Genomic DNA, 20701 nt, shown 5'->3' on the forward strand with positions numbered 1-20701 from the left:
CAAAAAATTAGACACCTTGCGTGTTTAAGGTGGTAGACACTTCAGGCTCCTGCAGATGGCGTTGCATAAGGATGATTGGGCTATAAATACATGCAAGGTTTGTGGCGGGATTCATAGATTGAGAAGAGGTGGTACAGTGCAGTGAATGTCTCGTTTGATGTGTGGAAAATGGGTCACAAAGCAGATGTTAGTGATTAGCAAAAAGTAATGACTGCATTTGGGCGTGCCAAAGGCCACAGTGTGAAGGAAGTATCTGAATCTGCAAGCATATCAAAGCGTACTCTCACACAGGTCGACCAGCGGTGGCAAAAATCCCAGGCTACTGGAAACTCTCGTCAGAATTGTGGCCGAAAGACGAAACTGACGGACAGGGACCGCTGGCGTGTTTCACGACTTGTGAATAAAAATCGCTTTGCTTCCAGGCAGGAATTGCTTCTAGTAGTCAACGCAGGTTCTTCACAACCAATTTCTGAAAGAACACTCCACAGAGAAACTCATACCATGAACATATGGAGCAGAGTGTCATGCAAAAGGGCTTTGCTCACTTCTGCTTACAGAGTTGCCCAGTTACAGTGGGTGAAGAAACAGAAAAACTGGACTGTTCATGACTGGAAACGTGTTATCTGGTCAGATGAATCTCGTTTCTGCCTGTATATGAATGATGCTGGGCGTCATGTTCATCATAGACCTCAGGAAGCCTTCACTGTGCAGGTGTTGTTCAAGCTGGAGGAGCCTCTGTGATGTTCTGGGGTGTTTTAATTACGCTGAAATGGGTCCTTTGGTTGAGGTGACAGCAAATTTGAACTACAGTGCCGACACTGAGCTGCTGGACAACCAGGTTTTGCCTTTTGCTCATCATCTCACTGAGTAACATAACATTCCTATTCCAGTAATCCAAGATGACGATTCTCGCATTCACAGGGCTGCAAATGTGACTGACTGGCATGATGAACATTCAGGAGCATCACAGATCTGGACTGGCCTGCAAAATCCCCAGATTTGAATAGACTTGAAAATCTGTGGGACTACTTGGAACTATCTTGGGTGCCAGGGAGGGCATCCACGAAATTTGGCCGAAATGCGCAATTCTTTGATGCAAGAGTGGCTGAACATTGACGTCGCCTACATCCAGAAACGTGTCCAGTCCATGCCAAATCGAATCGCAGCTGTTATGCTTGTGGAGGTATTACACGCTATTAGGTACGTTTCGGTCTCAGGTGACTAATTTTCTGTTCGGTGAGCTTATATCAGAACTGGAACTACACGTTTTATAATACAAGTTTTCAAACTTCACGGCTCCTGCGGATGCAAATTGTACAGAAAGAGCTGACTACTATTCCATACCTCCCCCCTCTCCTCATACGTTTAAACTGGCCCGCACTGAGGCTTAATACATTAGTCTTCACGATGGGCCTGATGGATGAAGGGGAAAAAAGGTAAAGAGGAAAAGGTGCTGCAGCCAGTAAAAATTTCCCATCTTCACTTGGCCCCATCCGTTAGGCGATGAAAAAGATGAATGCATACATATGACACCTGAGACATGAAACATGTGATGGAGCGCGCAATTAGGAGAGTGCAGCCACAGATGAGCGGGACACATGCTAGATTTTCAGCCACTGATTTATAGGTAGCAGAGGGGATTGTGGGTAGGGAGTGAGCGGTAACGACACGCGTGCCATAGATTTATTTGCGTCCTGGACCCTGCCTTTCCATGAGTGTGTGTGTCCGTATGTATGCGAGCGCTCTCCTTGAGAGGTCATTGTACGTGTGTCTGTGTTATAGAGTGGTAATGAATGGCCATGGAGGAGCCATTAGTGATAATGAAGATTAGGCCTGACCCCCAGACGCTCTTTCCGGCTCTTTCTCTTGCACTTTCTCTCTCTCTCTCTCTCTCTCTCTCTACTTTTCTCTTGTGGAGAGGAAAGGGACAGTCTTAAAACAGCACTATACGCCTCGGTACATGACTGCTACAGGTATCTGCTACCTGTGTTGAGTGAATGATGAATGAAAACATTAAACAAAAACACTGAATAATCTCCTGTGTGTATCTATTAACTCAAGTCTAACCTCCTACTGACCTACTTCATGTGCTAAACACTCCAGGCCATATTTTCTAAGATTTTAGGAGATTTTAGTTTTTCTGCTTTATTTAAAACTGTTTCAAGTAGTACAAGAAACGCGTCCTGTTAAATCTACCTGTGTTAAACTGACTTCTACCTATTTGATGCTTAGTTTGGTGCATTACATTCATTTTGCCAGGATCTAAAATGATCTATAATGAGAAAAGATGCTTTGCATCAGAGTTAACTACCCTAATTTTAATCTACACTCTCTGGACAAGTGAATATACAATTTGTAGAAAGTACACAATTAATAAAATACAAATACATAAATAATAGCAATACAATGCAAACTATAATAAAATAAAAAAAAATAAATCAGCAATTTAACTCTCAACTCTTGCTTTTGCCTCAAAAGATCTATACACAAACAAACTCACTCACTTTCCAAACATGGACAATTCCTCACCGACATTAGGCATGTGTAGGGGAGTCTGATTCAGTGGTAGCACTTTGTTTGAACGCTACCTACATAAGGACTTCATTACACATGAATACGCATTGAACAACATATTTATAAAGCAATACTTGAGTGTTTGTTTAATTTATAACACTGTTATAACTATGTTCTTCTCAAATGATGGGGCTTACACAAGGCTATGCAGAGGTCTAAATAAAAACACACAAATACACATAAATACCCAATTACTAACTTTATAAGTGCATAATACTTATTTTCATAGTCTTTATGTAGGTAGCCTTCAAATAAAGTGTTACCAATTCAGGTGCTAATTCAATGTTACACACTTAAAAATGATGGTTCTTCAAGGGTTCTTTAGTAAAACAAAATGGTTCTATGCAGAACATGAACACTCAAGGAAGCCTTTGCAAGATTAAAGGGTTCTCTGCATTGTGAAAGAGTTCTTGATGGAGAATGTGCTATAGATGTTTAATAGATGTGCTGTAGATTGTTACAATGTCAGGCTTGTTACAATAGAAGAACCCTTTTTGGAGCTACATAGAACCATTCTCAAAAACATTCTATAAAGAACCATTTAAAGCACATTCTGCACCAATCTGGAGAACGCTTTCACAATGCAAGGAATCCTTTAATCGTGCGAAGGGTTCTTTAAGTGTTCACGATTCTACATAGAACCATTTTCTTTACTAAGGAAGCCTTGAGGAATCAAGTGTGAACCAGTTGTGCTGTGCAAGCGTTAGTAGCTCTAGAAGAACCACTTTTAAGAGGCAGTTCTACTGTAGAGTGCTTTCTGCCCAGGCGCTGTGTGTCATAGTTCACTGTCCAACCTCTGTTCCTTTTCTGTCTGTATTCTAAGCATGAACAGCTGGAGAACAGGTCAGAAATCGGCCTCGGGGGCCGTCCGTTTCTCCGCTGTTCTTCTAATGCAACTGAAAATGTCACTGGTTCTATATTTAGACACACGTATTTTGGTTTCTTCATGGAGAAAATGACATAGGGCAGAGGTCAATCCAAGGGTGGTGTCATACTGGCCAGAGAGCAGAAGCTGCTGGAATCTGCATGCGCTTGTATGTTTGGCAAACATGTTTGAGCATGTTTAGGAAGGCGTGTCTGCAGAGGTTAACGTGTTTGCATGTGTTGGTGTAAACGCTTCTGTTTGTGTTGTACCTTCAGGCGGTCCTTAGGCAGTGCCACCGCTCCTTTCTTGATGACCTCTTGAACTCTTTCCACTGAAAGGTCCGTTCCTGCCTGCTCCAGCCGCTGACTGAAGAAACCAATCACCTGCCAGAAACATAAACACAGCACGGTCACTCTAACCTGCAGGTACCAACATTACACACTCCAAGCACTGCTCATGTTCCTATGCTTCATATTTCACACAAACATGCTCTGGAAAGTTCTGGAAAACTTCAAAAGAGGAGCACACGTGGGGGGAAAATAGGGGAAGAAGCCTCATGTCCATCTAGTGCAAAATTAAATTATATTGGCTTATACAACCATCAGGCATAACATTATGACCACCTCCTTGTTTCTACGCTCATTGTCCATTTTATCAGCTCCACTTACTATATAGGTGCACTTTGTAGTTCTACAGTTACAGACTGCAGTCCATCTGTTTCTCTGCATACTTTGTTAGCCCCCTTTTACCCTGTTCTTCAGTGGTCAGGACCCCCATGGACCCTCACAGAGCAGGTAGCACTGATGTGGTGGTGGTGTGTTAGTGTGTGTTACGCTGGTCTGAGTGAATCAGACACAGCAGTGCTGCTGGAGTTTTAAACACTTCAGTGTCACTGCTGGACTGAGAATAGTCCACCAACCAAAAATATCCAGCCGGCAGCGTCCTGTGGGCAGCGTCCTGTGACCACTGATGAAGGACTAGAGGATGACCAACACAAACTGTGCAGCAGCAGATGAGCTATCATCTCTGACTTTACATCTACAAGGTCGACTGACGAGGTATGAGTGTCTAATAGAGTGGACAGTGAGTGGACACAATGTTTAAAAACTCCAGCAGCACTGCCGTGTCTGATCCACTCAGACCAGCACAACACACACTAACACACCACCACCACGTCAATGAACATTACAGTGGTTTTTACGTTAAGTGGTATTAAGCACAATGTAAATCAGTGGCTTTTCACTTTTATAACCACAGACAAAATACAATATGATAAAATTCAGCAATGATACATAAATCATTTAATTTATTACTAATAATAATCATAATACCCACTTTTTCTGTGGCAATAAACAATTAGATAGATAGATGGATATATAGATAGATGGACAGGTGGATAGACAGATAGACCACGCTATTAATCCCAGAGGGAATGTCGTCTATTACAGCAGCACACGGTACAGAAAAGAGCAAAACAAGAGCAAAAGTATTGTTGGACACTATTATACTGATGCATAAATAGAAGAAGATATATAATAAAATATACTAAAACAGCTATAAAATATAATGTGCAGCACAAAAATAAGTAAGTAAACACACATAAATATTATGCAGATGACAATGCAGTGGGTGCATGTCACGTCAAGTGAATGAACCGAGTGACTATACACTGTAAACAATGACATATGATAATAGTTGTATATGCACAGGTGTGTAAACAAGTGTCAGTGCAATATGTATGGATGTATAAACAAAGGGTCAATTATTTTACATTCTGTTTAATTCAGTAACAGTTCATGTGTCTTCAGAGTTTCTATATGTAATGTTGAGGGTAAAATGGTGTTAAATCCAAAAAATTACTTTGTTTTTGGAGAACATCATGAATGTTTTTTTAAATTAAATATTTTAGGCCAAAATCTTCTCAGAACTATCATAAAACGATGTCTCAGACATCAGGCAGTGTATATTAGTAACTATTTCATATAAGTTTCTGGGAGGGAGCTTTTAGAGACATGAACTCCTCAGACGTCTGGTTCCTATCACCAACACATATTTCACACCAAACCACTCTGAGTGATGTTTCAACAGCTCAGTTATACAGCAGTTTAGTGAAATCACCGGAGTTTCTTTTTAAATGATGTCATATCAGGAAATCCATTCTAACAGAAACTGTTTTGTGTGCACCTTGAAGGAAATGACTATAGTTCCTCATAGAGTCTATTCTTCGGCTTTATTTCTAACTGTGGTAATGGGAAGTTATCTGAACTTCAGTTGAACCGGTGTCTGCTTTCGGCCTCAAGGCCTTTCGCAATAAATCTTTCCACATTTACTGAAGCCGGTGACAAGCAGCTCGTACACAATATACTAGAAAATGCTGTACAAAACCTCATGTATTTATGGGCTTTCAGAGTGTTTACGATGCTTCCTCAATAACTTCTCACCGGGCATAAACTGGGTCTATTTTGATTTAATATTACTAGGAAACGTGTTGCAATGCAAATCAGGGCGTGCGGTAGAATTCTAGCTCTTGCGTTTGTAAGAAGGTAATTTTTAAGGATTCTGCAACCTACCTGAAAAAAAATGGGCCTAATAACAAATCATAGCTTTGTGTTTTTATTTGCATTCCATTTACTGTCCCAATAATTTCATTAAATTAAATAATCAGTATTATAACTGGCACAAGTAACTAGCAGGCTGGTGCTGAACGATTTTGCAAAAATATCTAATTCCCATTTTTCCGACCAATATTGCGATTATGATTTAATTAGTTAAACTGTTTTCTATAAAATGAGGTATGGGACTAAGAAGACCAACGTATACTTTTTCTATCTTGAGGCCTGAAGGCTTAAACACAGCTCTGATGTCACAGCACATGGATGTTTGGTTGCTTCTGAATAGTCGAATTCATCTAAAAGCAGTTCACAAGCTCCATGTTATTAGGTATAATTTACTTTATTTAAAACTTGCAATGTATCAATGTTGTTAATAACAGACTACAGGATTATAATAAAGATTGCGGCTCTTGCGATTTGAAAACTGCACTTCTCCAAACTGTGATTTTGATATTAAAAACAATTAATCTTTCATCCCTAATTGTAACAGGAGTAATGTGAGGAAAATTGACATGCTGTGATGGCATAAGGTGGATTCTCACCGTGTCGAGGTTCTGCATGATGTCCTGGAAGCAGGGATGTGAGCGGAACTGCTCGAACAGCTCCCTCTTATAGAGCAGAGCGTACACCAGGTTGGGGTTGTGATGGAGGGAGTTGCTCAGACAGGAGTTAATAATCTCCAGCAGCATCCGGATCACTTCCTCTATCACACTCAGATCCTGCGCCTGACAGAGACAGAAAGAGAAAGAGAAATAAACTCCGTGTGGATGAAGTCCGCAGCACTGCACTGGTACAACGTATTGGGGAAAAAAAATATTTTGTGATTTAAGGGAAATCGCACGGATTTTTTAAAATTTCTGCACAGTTAGACGGTTAAGATGCTAACAAAGTCATTCAGAGCGTTTTGGTGTGAAACGCTCCGTTCTTGAGAAACTCACTAGTCAGAACTGCTCAGAGTGGTGGTGATAGGAACCAGACGTCTGAAGAGTTGAATGCCTCGAAAAGCTCCATCACATAAAGTTATTACAGGTAATCATTATGAATATGCTGCCAGATAACATCATTTCACGATTTTGAGATATGTAAGAATCCAAGAAAATTCTATGATTTTGGACTAAAATATACATTTTTAAAATGGTGGAGAACAAGAGTCCCTGAAGAAAATGTATTTTTCAGATTTCCCACTACGTTAGCTTCATCAGCTTTACATATAAAAGTGCGTGTAGGTTCACTGGTGGTTTTGGATAGTAAATAAAATAGCTATATTTGTGTTGTAGTCATGGCGACCCCTGGCTATCACCACCACTGTAAAGAAATGTGAGTCTCCACAATCAACCATTTCACATTAGAACATTCTGAATGACTTTTACATCTCAACCACAAAAATGATGCAAAATGTGTATTAAAATATACATTAACACTTTATTTGAATAGCTGACTGTAGATAATCTAAAGCTTGCCTTGTCCCCAACTTACATTAAACTAGTAACTCCAAAGGGTTGTTTTCCAATCATTTCATGGCCTCCCTGCAGTGTCTCCCATTTGGTTACATACTATGACTGAATGCATACAGCTAGTAATCTGTTCTCTATGCTAAAAATCCATAATTATACACTCGTTCTTCACAATTATAACCTCAAGAGACAAAGTCTACAAAACTGCAAACTTCAGCTAGAAATATATCTCAAGATGCATCTTTAATTTTTAGCACAACCCTATGATTAAGAATTACCAGAGCTGCCAAGCATAGTCTAGAGGGGTGTAAAGTCCCCCAGCATCAGACTGTGGAACAGTGGAACTGCGGATTGGATGGAGCTCCATCCAGTACGTTTGGGATGAGTTGGAGTGATCCAGAACTGACCATCCAACATCAGTACCTGACCTCACTAATGCTCCTGTGGCTGCATGCAATTAAATCCTAGACGAGCATGCGTCTACAAATTATAGCCCCTTTTCACAAGAAATGGAAGTGCATAAACGCTGAGTAAAACAAGTTCTGCTATTGCCTTTCAGACAGTTACTAATCTCAGAAATACAGGTGTTTGTATCACTTCAGCTCAGCACAGAAAGGTGTGTAACTTTGTCTCTGTCATAGTTGCCAAGATTGAAATTCGAGGATGTGTCCAGGAACACACAACAATGTGGGAGTCCAAATAAAATACAGAATATAAATGATCTGTGGAAAAACTCCTTCACAGCTGTCAGAGCACAGTAACGTCAGCTAACGTCTACAGAGTGATAAATCGATGGATGGATGAAAATAACTTTAATCAATATGCAAGATGAGCCACGTTAGCTGGAGATGTTAAAACAGCTCGCTAACAATAAACCAGTTAAAGTGGCAAAAAGCTAAAAAACACTAAAAAGTCGCGAGGCTGAAGCAGCCCCTTGTTCGAATTTTGCCATTCCACCTTAAACGGTGCAGCAGTTACACTGTGGCACCTCAGGCACCATTTAAGGTGGAACCACCGGCTTCACATCTACTCTCTGCCGAGCACTCGTTCTCTCAGTCGCTGATCATTTTTGGTTGAGAAAATGAAAACTGTTCCACTGAAAGCGGCTGTAGCAGCAACTTTAAAGCACGAACTGTATTCAGTGTAACGTTAGTCAGCAGCGCTGAAATGCAGACACAGAGGTTCTTTTACTCCATATGATAACGTTTATTTCTTTATTAACTGCACAGACTCGTTTTCCTCTGCTCGTCGTCAGCTGACGAGCCACTGAAACTGAGATGAGGCTGTTTTGGCTTTAAGCTCCAGGCCTAATACTTCAGTGAGCTGTACACTGTCAACTCGTCATTGTTGCTACTGTAATTGCTTTAGTGGAAGCTATGGAGGACCAGATTTGCCAAAATGAAAAATAAATAAAATTAAAAATAACTGACTTAGTAACTTAATATATGAATTAGAAGTGCAATGAATAATGATAAATCTAACAATAAACAAATATACATTAAAATTAATATATTAATAAATAAAACCTTGCACTTACTTATACGCCTATTTAGTGATTTCCCCTTCTCACTAATTTTTGTATTTAATTTTTTTATTTACATGTTTCTTCATTAACATTTTTTCTTTTTTATTAATTTATTTCCTCAACTATTCATTTCTATATTTATTTATTTCTCTATTTATTTATTTCTGTTTTTCCTCGTCCTTATGCTAATAAAGGGGCTGTCAATCAATGATGTCACAGCGTCTTAATATTCCTATTGGTTGACCGATATTAGAACATGTCTTGCTCTATCAGTGGTAACTAAGGACAAGACAGTACAATAATGGCTGCTTATGGGCAGCAGACAGCCAGAGATCTGACACTCTCGGCTGATCTGGCTGAAAATTCAGGTACGGATTGTTTACTCTTCCGTTGGAGGCTGTGGGGACAGTTTGTTCAGACCTTTGGAGGAGGTGGTTCATCGTCTTTTTCTGCAAAATTTAGATCAAACCCAGACATTTGGACGCCGTTCTCACACACTGCCTGTGGAACCCATTTAAATCAACTCTTCTCCTCCTGGTCTTGACTGCTAAGCCTGAACGTGAAAAACACGCCCCCTCATTATCATATGAACGAAGAAAAACAGAATTAAATCAATGAATTAACGAAAATAAATGAATACATGAATTAATAAATAAAGTGAACAATTCTTAAAAATATCAACTAAAAATGGCATTAATAAAATAAAATAAATAATACATAAATTGAGAAATACATAACTGCAGAAAAAAGAAATAACTGTATAATTACAATCAAAATAAGCAATATATACTATACTTTAATTTACTGAGCCATTTATTTTTTAATTTTATTTTTCATTTTGGCACATCTGGTCCTCCACAGAAGCAGCGTTACCCTGCAACGACTACTTCCTGCAGAAAAAATGCGGAAATGTGAAAAGGGCCTGTCCCAACTCCGTGTTTGAGTGTCCAAGGGGGGGGGTTAATAAGTCCCTTCATCGAGTGAACACTTGTGTTTAATGATGTTTATGTAACGATGCAGAGAGACAAATGAGGGAAGGATCTAGAATCGGGGTGCGTGTAAGGAACGCAGTATCAACCCCTGACATAAGAGAGCAGCTAGAAACGGCTACTGTAAACATGAAGCTACAACTGGAGCTGAATATGTATTTTTGTATTTCGGTCAAGCTGGAGAAGGTCAAAAGTTCCTCACACTAGTCAAACGAAAAGCTCAACATCACTGTGTTCATCCAACATCTCTTTCAAAGCATGATTCCAGGCCACCGTGCTATATACAGAGCTTTCACTGCCACTCAATACACTGTCTCACTACACGAGGTCACAGCATAACGCGTCTAACTCGTTTCACTAAAAGAAATTTTTTTGTCCCTGACTGAAAACTGTGCACGCTGAAAAAGGGAAAGCACTGAATGTACTGATTCAAATGTGTCATACAACAGATTTCATTACAACATAAATAAAATCTATTACATTAACACAGTTCTGCTTTCAGTCTGCTTACCTTTAATAATCGTGTTCATGTATTTTTTATGAGGAAGTGAAACAAACACTTGAACTGAGTTAATTCAATACACTTTAGTTTCCCCACGTAGTCGTTACTGTCACTCTCACTAGAAAAACCCGTATTTCCAAACCAGTAATGGCATCAAAACAGGATAAAACAGGAAATCAGTTGGCGTGACTTCTACCCAAAACTTAACTTTCCTCAATTTTTTTAAAAATAAAAAAAGCCCATACAGTTCGTTAATGGAAACTAGGACTGTTTTGAATTCAGCGTTTTTGTGATGTTACAAAAACCAGCATATTCACATACATATCGCTGTTTTTCAGTTTTTGACAATTTGAAAATGCTTGTTGCCCATTACATTGTGTGTAAATTTCAAGAATAATGGACCAAAGGAAACGGCTCGAAATGACTTGGTAAAAAGTCTGGTTCCATTGACTTGCATTAACAGTAAAGTATGTTTTTTCCTTCTCCATTTTGGAGACAGAGGTTTTCTTCTGACAACAGCGACATATATATATATATATATATATATATACATATATATATATATATATATATATATAAATGTATGTCTAGTCATCCTTTAGCAGTTTAGCTCTCCATGCAGAAGTTACAAGGAGGGTTCCAGCCTAGACTGGCACAGATAAATAAATAAATAAATAAATAAATAGGTATCCTATGTGATATGAAGAGGCTGGAAAATGGTCATGTAAAAAATGAATGACTGGTTTGGATACATAAAACCACACAAACCTCATTAATGGACTTTGGGCAACAAAACAAATACAAGAAAAAGGACCAAAAAAAAAAAAGTCTGTATGGTTAAACGTTGTGCGTGTCCAGCCCTGCGCTGTTAGACATACAGGTTCTGTTTGGGTACATTTATCATTCATCAGGGCACAAACAATGTAAATGTTCCCACAAAGGTACAACAGTGGTTTGAAGGTCCAACTGTGAGCCTTAAATAAGTTTTTCCAGGTGAAAAGTTTGTATTTGTACCGTTTCACTACTTAATGTTTTGAAACAGAACAGTAAAATAAAAGCCTTGAGACGAGACGGGGTGTGTGGAGTCAGTACAGCTTAGAAAATACCATTTCAATAGATAATAATTATGTTCCCTGACTAAAGGTACTGAGATGTACCCTTGAGGGAACCACCCCAGTGTCAAGAGGGGAACTGCCCCAGTAACGGTTTAGTATGTTTTTTCTGAAAGTGTGAAAAACAGTATAACCACCTATTTTAAAGAGTCTATATGCAGCTGAATAGGGCTGCAGTGTCACTGTGCAGTGTGTACAGATTGTGTCCTTCACTGCCTACTTTCCACAGTCCTTCACCTCTCTCTCTCTCTCTCTGTCTCTCTCTCTCTCTGTCTCTCTAAAATAGGTTAGCAGGGCTCCTGACATCATTTCTGTGTTCACACGCTGCAGACTGGGGCAGCGTTTTACTGGGTCACTCAAACAAAGAGGAGTGCCAACAATCACTCCTCTACCATCATCCCCTCTCTCTATCTCTCTTCATTCTGTCTTTTTTCTCTTTAATTATATTGCCCCCCCCTCTCTGTCTCTCCCTCTCTCTCTCTTCACTCTCTTCATTGTCTTTTTTCTCTTTAATTCTATTTCTTTTCTCTTTCTCTCTCTCTCTCTCTCCACTCTCGTCTTTTTTCTCTTTAATTCTATTGCTTTTCTCTCTCTCTCTCTCTCCACTCTCGTCTTTTTTCTCTTTAATTCTATTTCTTTTCTCTTTCTCTCTCTCTTCACTCTCTTGTCTTTTTTCTCTTTAATTCTATTGCTTTTCTCTCTCTCTCTCCACTCTCTTCATTGTCTTTTTTCTCTTTAAATCTATTTCTTTTCTCTCCCTCTCCACTCTCTCGTCTTTTTCTCTTTAATTCTATTTCTTTTCTCTCTCTCTCTCTCCACTCTCTTCATTGTCTTTTTTCTCTTTAATTCTATTGCTTTTCTCTTTCTCTCTCTCTTCACTCTCTTGTCTTTTTTCTCTTTAATTCTATTGCTTTTCTCTCTCTCTCCACTCTCTTCATTGTCTTTTTTCTCTTTAAATCTATTTCTTTTCTCTCTCTCTCTCTCTCCACTCTCTTGTCTTTTTCTCTTTAATTCTATTGCTTTTCTCTCTCTCTCTTCACTCTCTTCATTGTCTCTTTTCTCTTTAATTCTATTTTTCTCTCTCTCTCTCCTCACTCTCTTCGTTGTCTTTTCTCTTTAATTCTATTGCTTTTCTCTCTCTTCACTCTCTTCATTCTGTCTTTTTTCTCTTTGTCTATTGCTTTTCCCTCCCTCCCTCTCTACCTCCCTCTCTGCCTTTTTTACTTCTTTCTGTCTCTCTTCTTTCTTTTTTTTTTTGTTCCCTTTTTCTTCTTAGTCGGCGTTACTCTTTTTCTTCTCTTATGGTCTCTTTCTATCCTATGTCTGTCTCTCTTATCTCTGTCGTTCTCTCTGTCTCTCTCTCCGTTTCCCTCCATCACTCTGTCGATACTCCTAAATCAAATACGCTTTGCTGGTATGACAGGATGTGAGACTATGCGTTCACTTCCATCAGCAGCTCCTGATTATGGTAGCTGTAAATGCTGGAGTTCCACTAGGAGAGCTTTGGAAATGATTAAGTTAATTCAGTCACAGAACAATCACAATGTTTTGTTTATGCATTGTTTTGCAATGTATTATTTATTTTGAACAAATAAATGTTTATTGCCCAGATAAGTAGCTGTACATGTCATCTTCCCAGAAGACTGGGAAAGTAAGAGCCCGTTTTGTGTTTAAACTAAAGGGCTGGCGATTTACGATAAGCTCCGTATTTCCTAAACAGTGTGCTATGGAAGTTTAGAAATTCTAGCCTCTTCAGCCAAATAGTGCATCATTTATCGAGTGTGGATGTGTCTGAGTCCCAAATGACTAATTCTGAGCTGTATTTTGCTCTGTTGGGCTGCAGGATCCAGTGTTTAAATTCCTACATAGTGCACTATGAAGGGAGCAGGGAGACAACTGACATTCGGACCCAGCGTAAGAAGAGGGTCTCACTGGATTGGTGCTAAATAAGACTCGGGTGGTAATTTGGTGACCAGAAAGTACTTATAAAGTGAAGGTTCTTACATTAAACAGTGCTGTGTTATCATACGTTCATTCTTATATGACAAGAAGTTTAAAAAAAATCATGAAATGACCGCAATATACAGCAATGGGTGACCAAAAGTTCACCTCATTCAGCGGTCTGTGGTTGCTTGGCATTCTTGGCAGAATTCTTGTCTATATCAATTATTATTAATAATAACAATCTCTTTTCTGAAAAATTCTATATTTTATCAGATTTTATGCTGGCTGCCGTTTTATAAAGGAAAAAGCCACTTGAGGCCATGCGTTACTGCGATTTTATCAAAGGGAAGGGAGCTTTAGACACTCCGCTTCGTGTCCTGCCTAAGAACACCCTTTTTTTTTTATTGCTGGAGTCTGGACAGTAAATTATTTGCACCCAAAAATATGCCAATCTGAACAGTCTTTGATAAGAATAACTGACTCAAAACGCTTCTTGCAAGCACTCATTATCTCACTGCACATTTGCACTGAAAAAAAGACTTTCCAATCTCAAGAAAACCGTTTTTCTGTGCAGACATTCTTCAATTTGATTAACAAAAAGCTAAACTTGTTTTTTAAAACACTTCTTTCTGAAACTGTAACTCAAACGAACATGTCACTATAAATTATTTCTTCTTGTTCTTTTTTATGTCAGAACATTCAGAGCAGAATCGCAGGGACTGGCTTCTGAAAAAGAAACTGCACAAAAAACCTAAAGCACGCTCATATCTCTGGCTGCAGATACAACAAAAAGAGGCCGATGCATGTGCAGGATTTCCATACGAACGCGCATGAACGGGCGCATGCACACACACGAATATCTTCACCACATCAAACGCTCCTTTGTGCCTAAACAAACACGGCTGGCTGCAGCAGACGGCGGCGGAGGAACATGAACGTTAAAAGAGGCGCAAGAGTTAAAAAAAGAAAATCTCTCGTTAAGCCTCTGTGACATCTGCCTGGTAACGAGGGAAGAAATATCTTTTAATGGCTTTCGTATGACTACAAGCTGCGGCTTCGGCTTAAACGCTCCATACAGAGCACACCTGGGGACAAAGAACATAAACAGCCTTCATCAATGAGAGAGGCTTTAGCTCTAGAATGGAGAAGTAACCCTATCACAGATGGGGAAAGATGATATAATAGAGCAAAGTCATATTTATCAAACTTCAAAGACTACTGACCACTGCCGGCGGACCAATTACTGCTTTTAATATACCCAAATGGATAGAACTGCATGAATAAAGGTGAGACGATTTCGCACTGAAACCACAGTTCCGAAAGGCTCGTCTTTTAAACTTATATTAGTGCAAGATTCTGCACAAATGGGAGGAAGTCAAGCTGACACTCCTGCAGTCGGTTGCAGCAGGTTTGCATAAGTTTATGCTTAAGTTTGGGCGTAAAGTCTTTACTGAGTCCTTAGATTTACTAGTTAGTTTCAAACAATCCTTTTACTAAATTTGCACTGCAAATCCATAAGTCGCCATAAGTAGTAATAACTAACTAATGCGTACGTCGCTTTAACATGACGATAACGTGTTCAGAACCAATCAGTAAACCTGCTGCCATGGAAACGCGACGGCAGCTGCTCTGACTTTTGCAATGGAAAAATATCCAGCACAGAAGAGAACGATGTGTACAAGTTAAACTGAATAAAGCTAATTATCTACAGTCACTGTCTGTTTATTCTTTAATATTTCCCTGAGAAACCAAATACGCAGCTTTGCAATCAACGGTTCCTGGATAATCGACACAACAGCAGCCTCAGTTTAGCCATTTGGGCTGCTGAGTCCCACTGAGCTGGAGCTGTGAGTGTTTAGCTTCATGCTCCGAGTTAAAACCAGGGTGATTGTAAGAGCTGTAAGTAAAATCACAGCGTAACGCGTTTAGAATTTTTAGCTTAGTCATTCATGTTTTTGGTCTTTTTGTGCTTTCTACCTGGTTTCTGATGGTTTCTGATGCGAAGTGGGAGTGTAAGTACAGAAGTCCAGAGAGGCCATAAGGTAGTTACAATTTTTGGGTTTGTTATCGTGAGATAAAAAGTTAATTATTTTGTTATTTTGAGATAACAAAAGTTGTTATCCTGAGATAATGAGTTAATTATCTTGTTAACTCAAGATAACAATTTTATGTTTGACAACTTCAAAATAAAAACCATGTTGCGAAATAAGACAACTTTAAAAGTACTTAACTCGTTGAGAAACTTCTGCAAGTTCTTACTTCCTCACGTCAGGCGGCACAACGACAATAGAATACAATAGAATTAGAATTCAGAACCACTGGCCAACTGTGGTAGCACACAGAGCAATGAGACCTCCGCATTCAACCCATCCGTGCAGTGAAACACCCACATTCATGCACACTAGTGAACACACACACTAGGGGGCAGCGAGCACACCTGCCCAGAGTGGCGGGCAGCCCTATCCACGGCGCCAGGGGAGCAGGTAGGGGTTAGGTGCCTTGCTCAAGGGCACTTCAGTCACATGCTGTCGGCTCAGGGGATCGAACCAGCAGCCTTGCGGTCACAAGACTGGTTCCCTAACCTCCAGCCCACGACTGCCCAGAAACAAAGGACTTTTATTCTGACATGCTTTTACAAAAGCGGGTCCAGGGTAATGCATCATAAAGAAGACCCTAAGTGGCCTTCATGGTGCAATGCCAAGCTCAGTAGCCCTTTCACAAATTTTGGAAAAAATGTGATTTAAGGTTAGAATGGCTCAGTCCACCATAATCAAGTGGTCTGACCTCAGGAGAACCATGAAAATGTGTAATTATTATAACAATATTATGTTATTTGACAAAATGTAAGTATAAACTCAAGTTTAAGGACAAAGGTTTCTACGGGTGTCTTAGTAGACGCCTGTTTACTTTGAAATTAGTCTGAAAAGTCAGGTGGCACAACCAATAAGTCAAATGGTGTAACCAGATCAGTATAGTTTGAATAGTAACAACTGAAATAGGCAACTAACTATATTTAAGATGTAAAATGCACATTATATATATATAATTATATAAATTATATTTTTATAATATATATATATATATATATATATATATATATATATATATATATATATATATAGATTATATAAAAATACACATCGTCCTTTTTAATAATTTTTTTAAATTGTCACTACCACTCAGTATCTTCAACCAGTCTTTCAAATAGAAGACCTCTAGAAACCATTTAGAAACAAAGACTCATCAATAAATAAGAGCATGCTAACTAACTGCCTGCAGCAGTTTTTGCCAAATTCTCAACTCTTAAACCATTAAACTGAAATATGCCTTGAGATTTTTCTTTAAAATATTTGGAAGCTTTGAGTTCATATTTGATAAAATATTACTAAGCAAATTGATTTAGTTGCTGCAGCCCTATGTGACAGCAGGCACCCCCAGCCTCCAGACTGCCTCCTGCTTTAGCTTCCGAGCAGCTTAAGGAGTCTGTGCTAATGAAGTGAAGCCTGGCTGAAAGGCAGCCGCTGTAGGTGAGCCCCCCATGAGCAGGGGAAACTCCTGCTGACCGTTGCCATGGCCACCTCAAGGAAGTCTGTGCAGACCTGCAGACTCGGCTGTGGCCATATGAGCAGCCCAGGATACTGTCGCCAGTATTATTAACGCTTATATATTTATTAAAGCCCTAAACGCTGGATACAAAACAGACGGCCGGTTCGGACGGGGGGACCGCACCACGTCTGACCTATGGGGGTGGGTGGGTAGAAGAACAGAAGAAAATACCAGAGTGGTGGAGTTTCAGACAGAAAAAAACCTTCGTACCAGATTCCTGGACATCTGGTATTGCTATGGTTGTGATGCGCTGTCTGTAAACAAAACAGCTCACCCTCAGATGCTCTGCCCACAGAGGTACACGGACAGTAGTAGTGGGCGGCATGCCGGCTTATGTGGTATTACAGTTGAAATTCTTTCTCCATTATAATCGTTATATTGGTAAGTCACAAATACATGCAGATAACCCAGCGTACAAACAGTGCAAACTACACTAACGTAAGACTCTGAGTGGCTGAGTCAGGGAAGTTTTAGTCAGGTTTCAAAAGAAAATGAATCAGACCTGCTGTCTAGTCTGTCTCATCTGAAGCAGTCCAGCAGATGCACCCAAACGCTAAGAAGAGCCATCTTGTCAAGTTTCAACAAAAATCTAACCACCTTGGGAGCCACAACATTCCATGACCATTTTACTGAGGCAACGTTTCACCATCTTGGCTGTAAATATGTCCCAGTATGTGCTAATTTCCTAATACAGGTTGAAACTATAATATAAATGAAAACACAGACTCACTTTGCTCCGCTGTAAACTTTAGCTCAGCTATGGCCGCTTTTCTCGCATCTCTGACGGGAAACTTTCCGCAATAGTAGAATTGTATGACCTGTTACGAGGCTGAAGTCAGCTTCTCATTCACCAGCTTCTTATATAAATTTTCTTAAATGGTGCCTGAAGTGCCAGAATGTAGCTAACCATGTAACCAACTGCTGCAACTTTTAAGCTGGAAGATGAAAATTTGAACGAGAAGCTGTCAAACAAGAAACTGACTTCAGCTTCGTGACTTTTTAGTGTTTGACAGTTTCTCGTTGCAGATTAAACGTATCAGGAAACCAGCTGGAGTGATTATAAATGCAAATAAGTTAATTCGTCTCCAAATTATCAATGTTAGCTACTAGCTGGGTGAGACCGTTGCCTGTGTTGCTATGTGACCAGCAGTCTGCGCACCAACCTTCAGGGTTAAAGGGTGAATTAGCAGTTCTACATTAACTCCAGTATTTAAGCCCATTTATTGCTAAACTGTGTTGAACGATCAGCAGAGCTTTATTTTACTGTAAAGGAGGATTATTTTATTTTTACCTAAAAATCTAATTCTGCCACAACAGGGCAGTGAAAGAGCCAAATGTTGCCGACCCCTACTTTAGGGTTTTGCCTAAACTGGACACCAGGAAGATTACCACGGTTTCTCTTGTACCACCTGAGAAGCCACTCAACTTGGTCAGCTGCAACAGACGAGACCACAGTGTCGAGGCCTTGTGCGCAAAACTAGCTGTATGATTAACATTCAAGATTGTCTGACTGTCAGAGGCACGAGAATAGGACACAAGTTTGACAGATTTGAGACAGTCTGATGTACAACGAACATTAAGATGGCCACAACCATCAGTATTTTATCATTTACAGTCCTAGTGACGTTATCAGAGAGAGATAGCCTTCCAGGAACACAGACAAGTGGGTCTAGTCTGACACTAATGACTGCTGAGCTAATGCCAACGCTATGAATCAGGACAGCCAGTCTAATTATGAGAAAGATAAACAGAGAGACATAGCGTCAGAGAGAGAAAAGAGAGAGGGAGGGAAAGAGAGGATATTACATTTAATAATTAACATTATCTTCTTTGTTATGTCTGCATGTACTATTTCTTTACCATATACAGCATTGTGCAAGTTTTATATAGCTGTTTATCTGGACAGTATGCATATAGTTACTCAGAAAAACAGAATAAATACAAATAAAAATAATAAGTGATGATTTTAAATATGTCAATGTTTTCATTTTGCCTCCCGTCATAGCAGCCCAGCATACATTGTACAGAAGGGGGTGTTTTAAACCATAAGGCTCTGCACCAGACTAATGAGATTAGCCTACAAGCACACAGAGAAGGGAATTCAGGTCAGATGTAAGTGGGTGAGCGAGACGGCTGTGTGGGAGACGACGGGTCTGACTGAAGTGGCGATGCTCTCAGAGCTGCCGGTGCAAAAAACACAGATTTTATTATATCAACCAACCCCCACCTCCCCGAAACAAACACAGGTTTATTTTTATACCTTGATAGGATATGGGAACATGTGTGTATATATATATATATATATATATATATATATATATATATATATATATATATATATATATATATCTGTTGTCGGAACAAAACCTAGTATCTCCAAAATTATAACTTTCCAGGAGAAGGAAAAATCATACTTTACTATTAACGTAAGTCAATGGAACCAGAGTTTTGTCCAAAACATTTTGGGCTGTTTCTTTTGGTCCATTCATCATAACATTTACACACAATATAAAGGGCAAAAGTAGCTCTCACACAGCTTGTATACTCTCCATCGAAAAGTACTAACCAACGGAATGGAACCATGACCAAGACCAAGTGTCGGCCCAAGGGGTGTAAAGCCCCCAGCACTGGGCCGTGGAGCAGTGGAACTGGGCTCTCTGGAGTGATGGAGCTCCATCCAATACCTTCGGGATGAGTTGGAGTGATCCAGAACTGACCATCAAACATCTGTACCTGACCTCACCAATGCTCAATCAAATCCTCACAGCAATGTTCTAACATCAAGTGTAAAGCCCTCCCAGAAGAGTAGAGGCTGTTACTGCAGCAAAGAGGGACAAACTCCCTATTAACACCCTCATTTCAGAAGAAAAGCTGATTGAGTTGCACCGATTTTGCTTAGGTTTGTGTGTAAAATCCTTAGTTAACATTTCAAACTATCTTTTTACTGAACTTGGTTGCACCACAAATACTCATGTCTTAGCTAGTAACAACTAACTAATGCGTATGTTGCTCTACCTATAAACCCGTTGCCATGGAAACGTGACGGCAGCTGGCGCTAACTTCATGCATTTCATGGAAGAAATATCCAAAACAGAAGATAATGATGCGTACAAATTTACAGATTTGTGTTTCAAGATGAAACTGAACAAACCTGAATATTAATAAACATTCCTTGTTTATTCTTTAATATTTCCTTTGCAGCAAATGAATGTGAACGACAGTTTCTGAGAACACGATAACAGCACCGGTTGAGGCGTCTCACTGAACTCACACGCTCCCACTCTCTGTCCTTCTTCTAGACAATGAATAGGAGGACGGCCAGTATGAACGACTGTACTGGAACACCTGCCTATCTGTATGAACACGTCTACATGCTGATAGGAGGCGACAGACGAGCCCTTTCCATCGCGACAATGCAGATATTCATGCAAAGCTCCTATAACCACATCTGCATGTTTAACTGTCATCTCAGGACAAGAACTAGATAGTTATATCACTCTCACAAGCATCATGCTGCT

At 39.7% G+C, this 20701-nt stretch overlaps 1 protein-coding gene across 1 annotated transcript in view; it reads right to left on the minus strand.

Annotated features, from left to right (window-relative positions):
* dym (dymeclin) overlaps positions 1-20701 on the minus strand; it is a 168318-nt gene that overhangs the window by 22823 nt on the left and 124794 nt on the right. Inside the window, exons 15-16 of the mRNA XM_036589130.1 lie at positions 6594-6776; positions 3709-3822 (exon numbers count right to left, since the gene is read on the minus strand). Of these exons, the coding sequence (XP_036445023.1) occupies positions 3709-3822; positions 6594-6776 (297 nt within the window). The remainder of the gene's footprint in view (positions 1-3708; positions 3823-6593; positions 6777-20701) is intronic.

Source organism: Colossoma macropomum, unplaced genomic scaffold, assembly GCF_904425465.1.
Source record: "Colossoma macropomum unplaced genomic scaffold, Colossoma_macropomum, whole genome shotgun sequence".
Classification (NCBI taxonomy): Eukaryota; Metazoa; Chordata; class Actinopteri; order Characiformes; family Serrasalmidae; genus Colossoma; species Colossoma macropomum.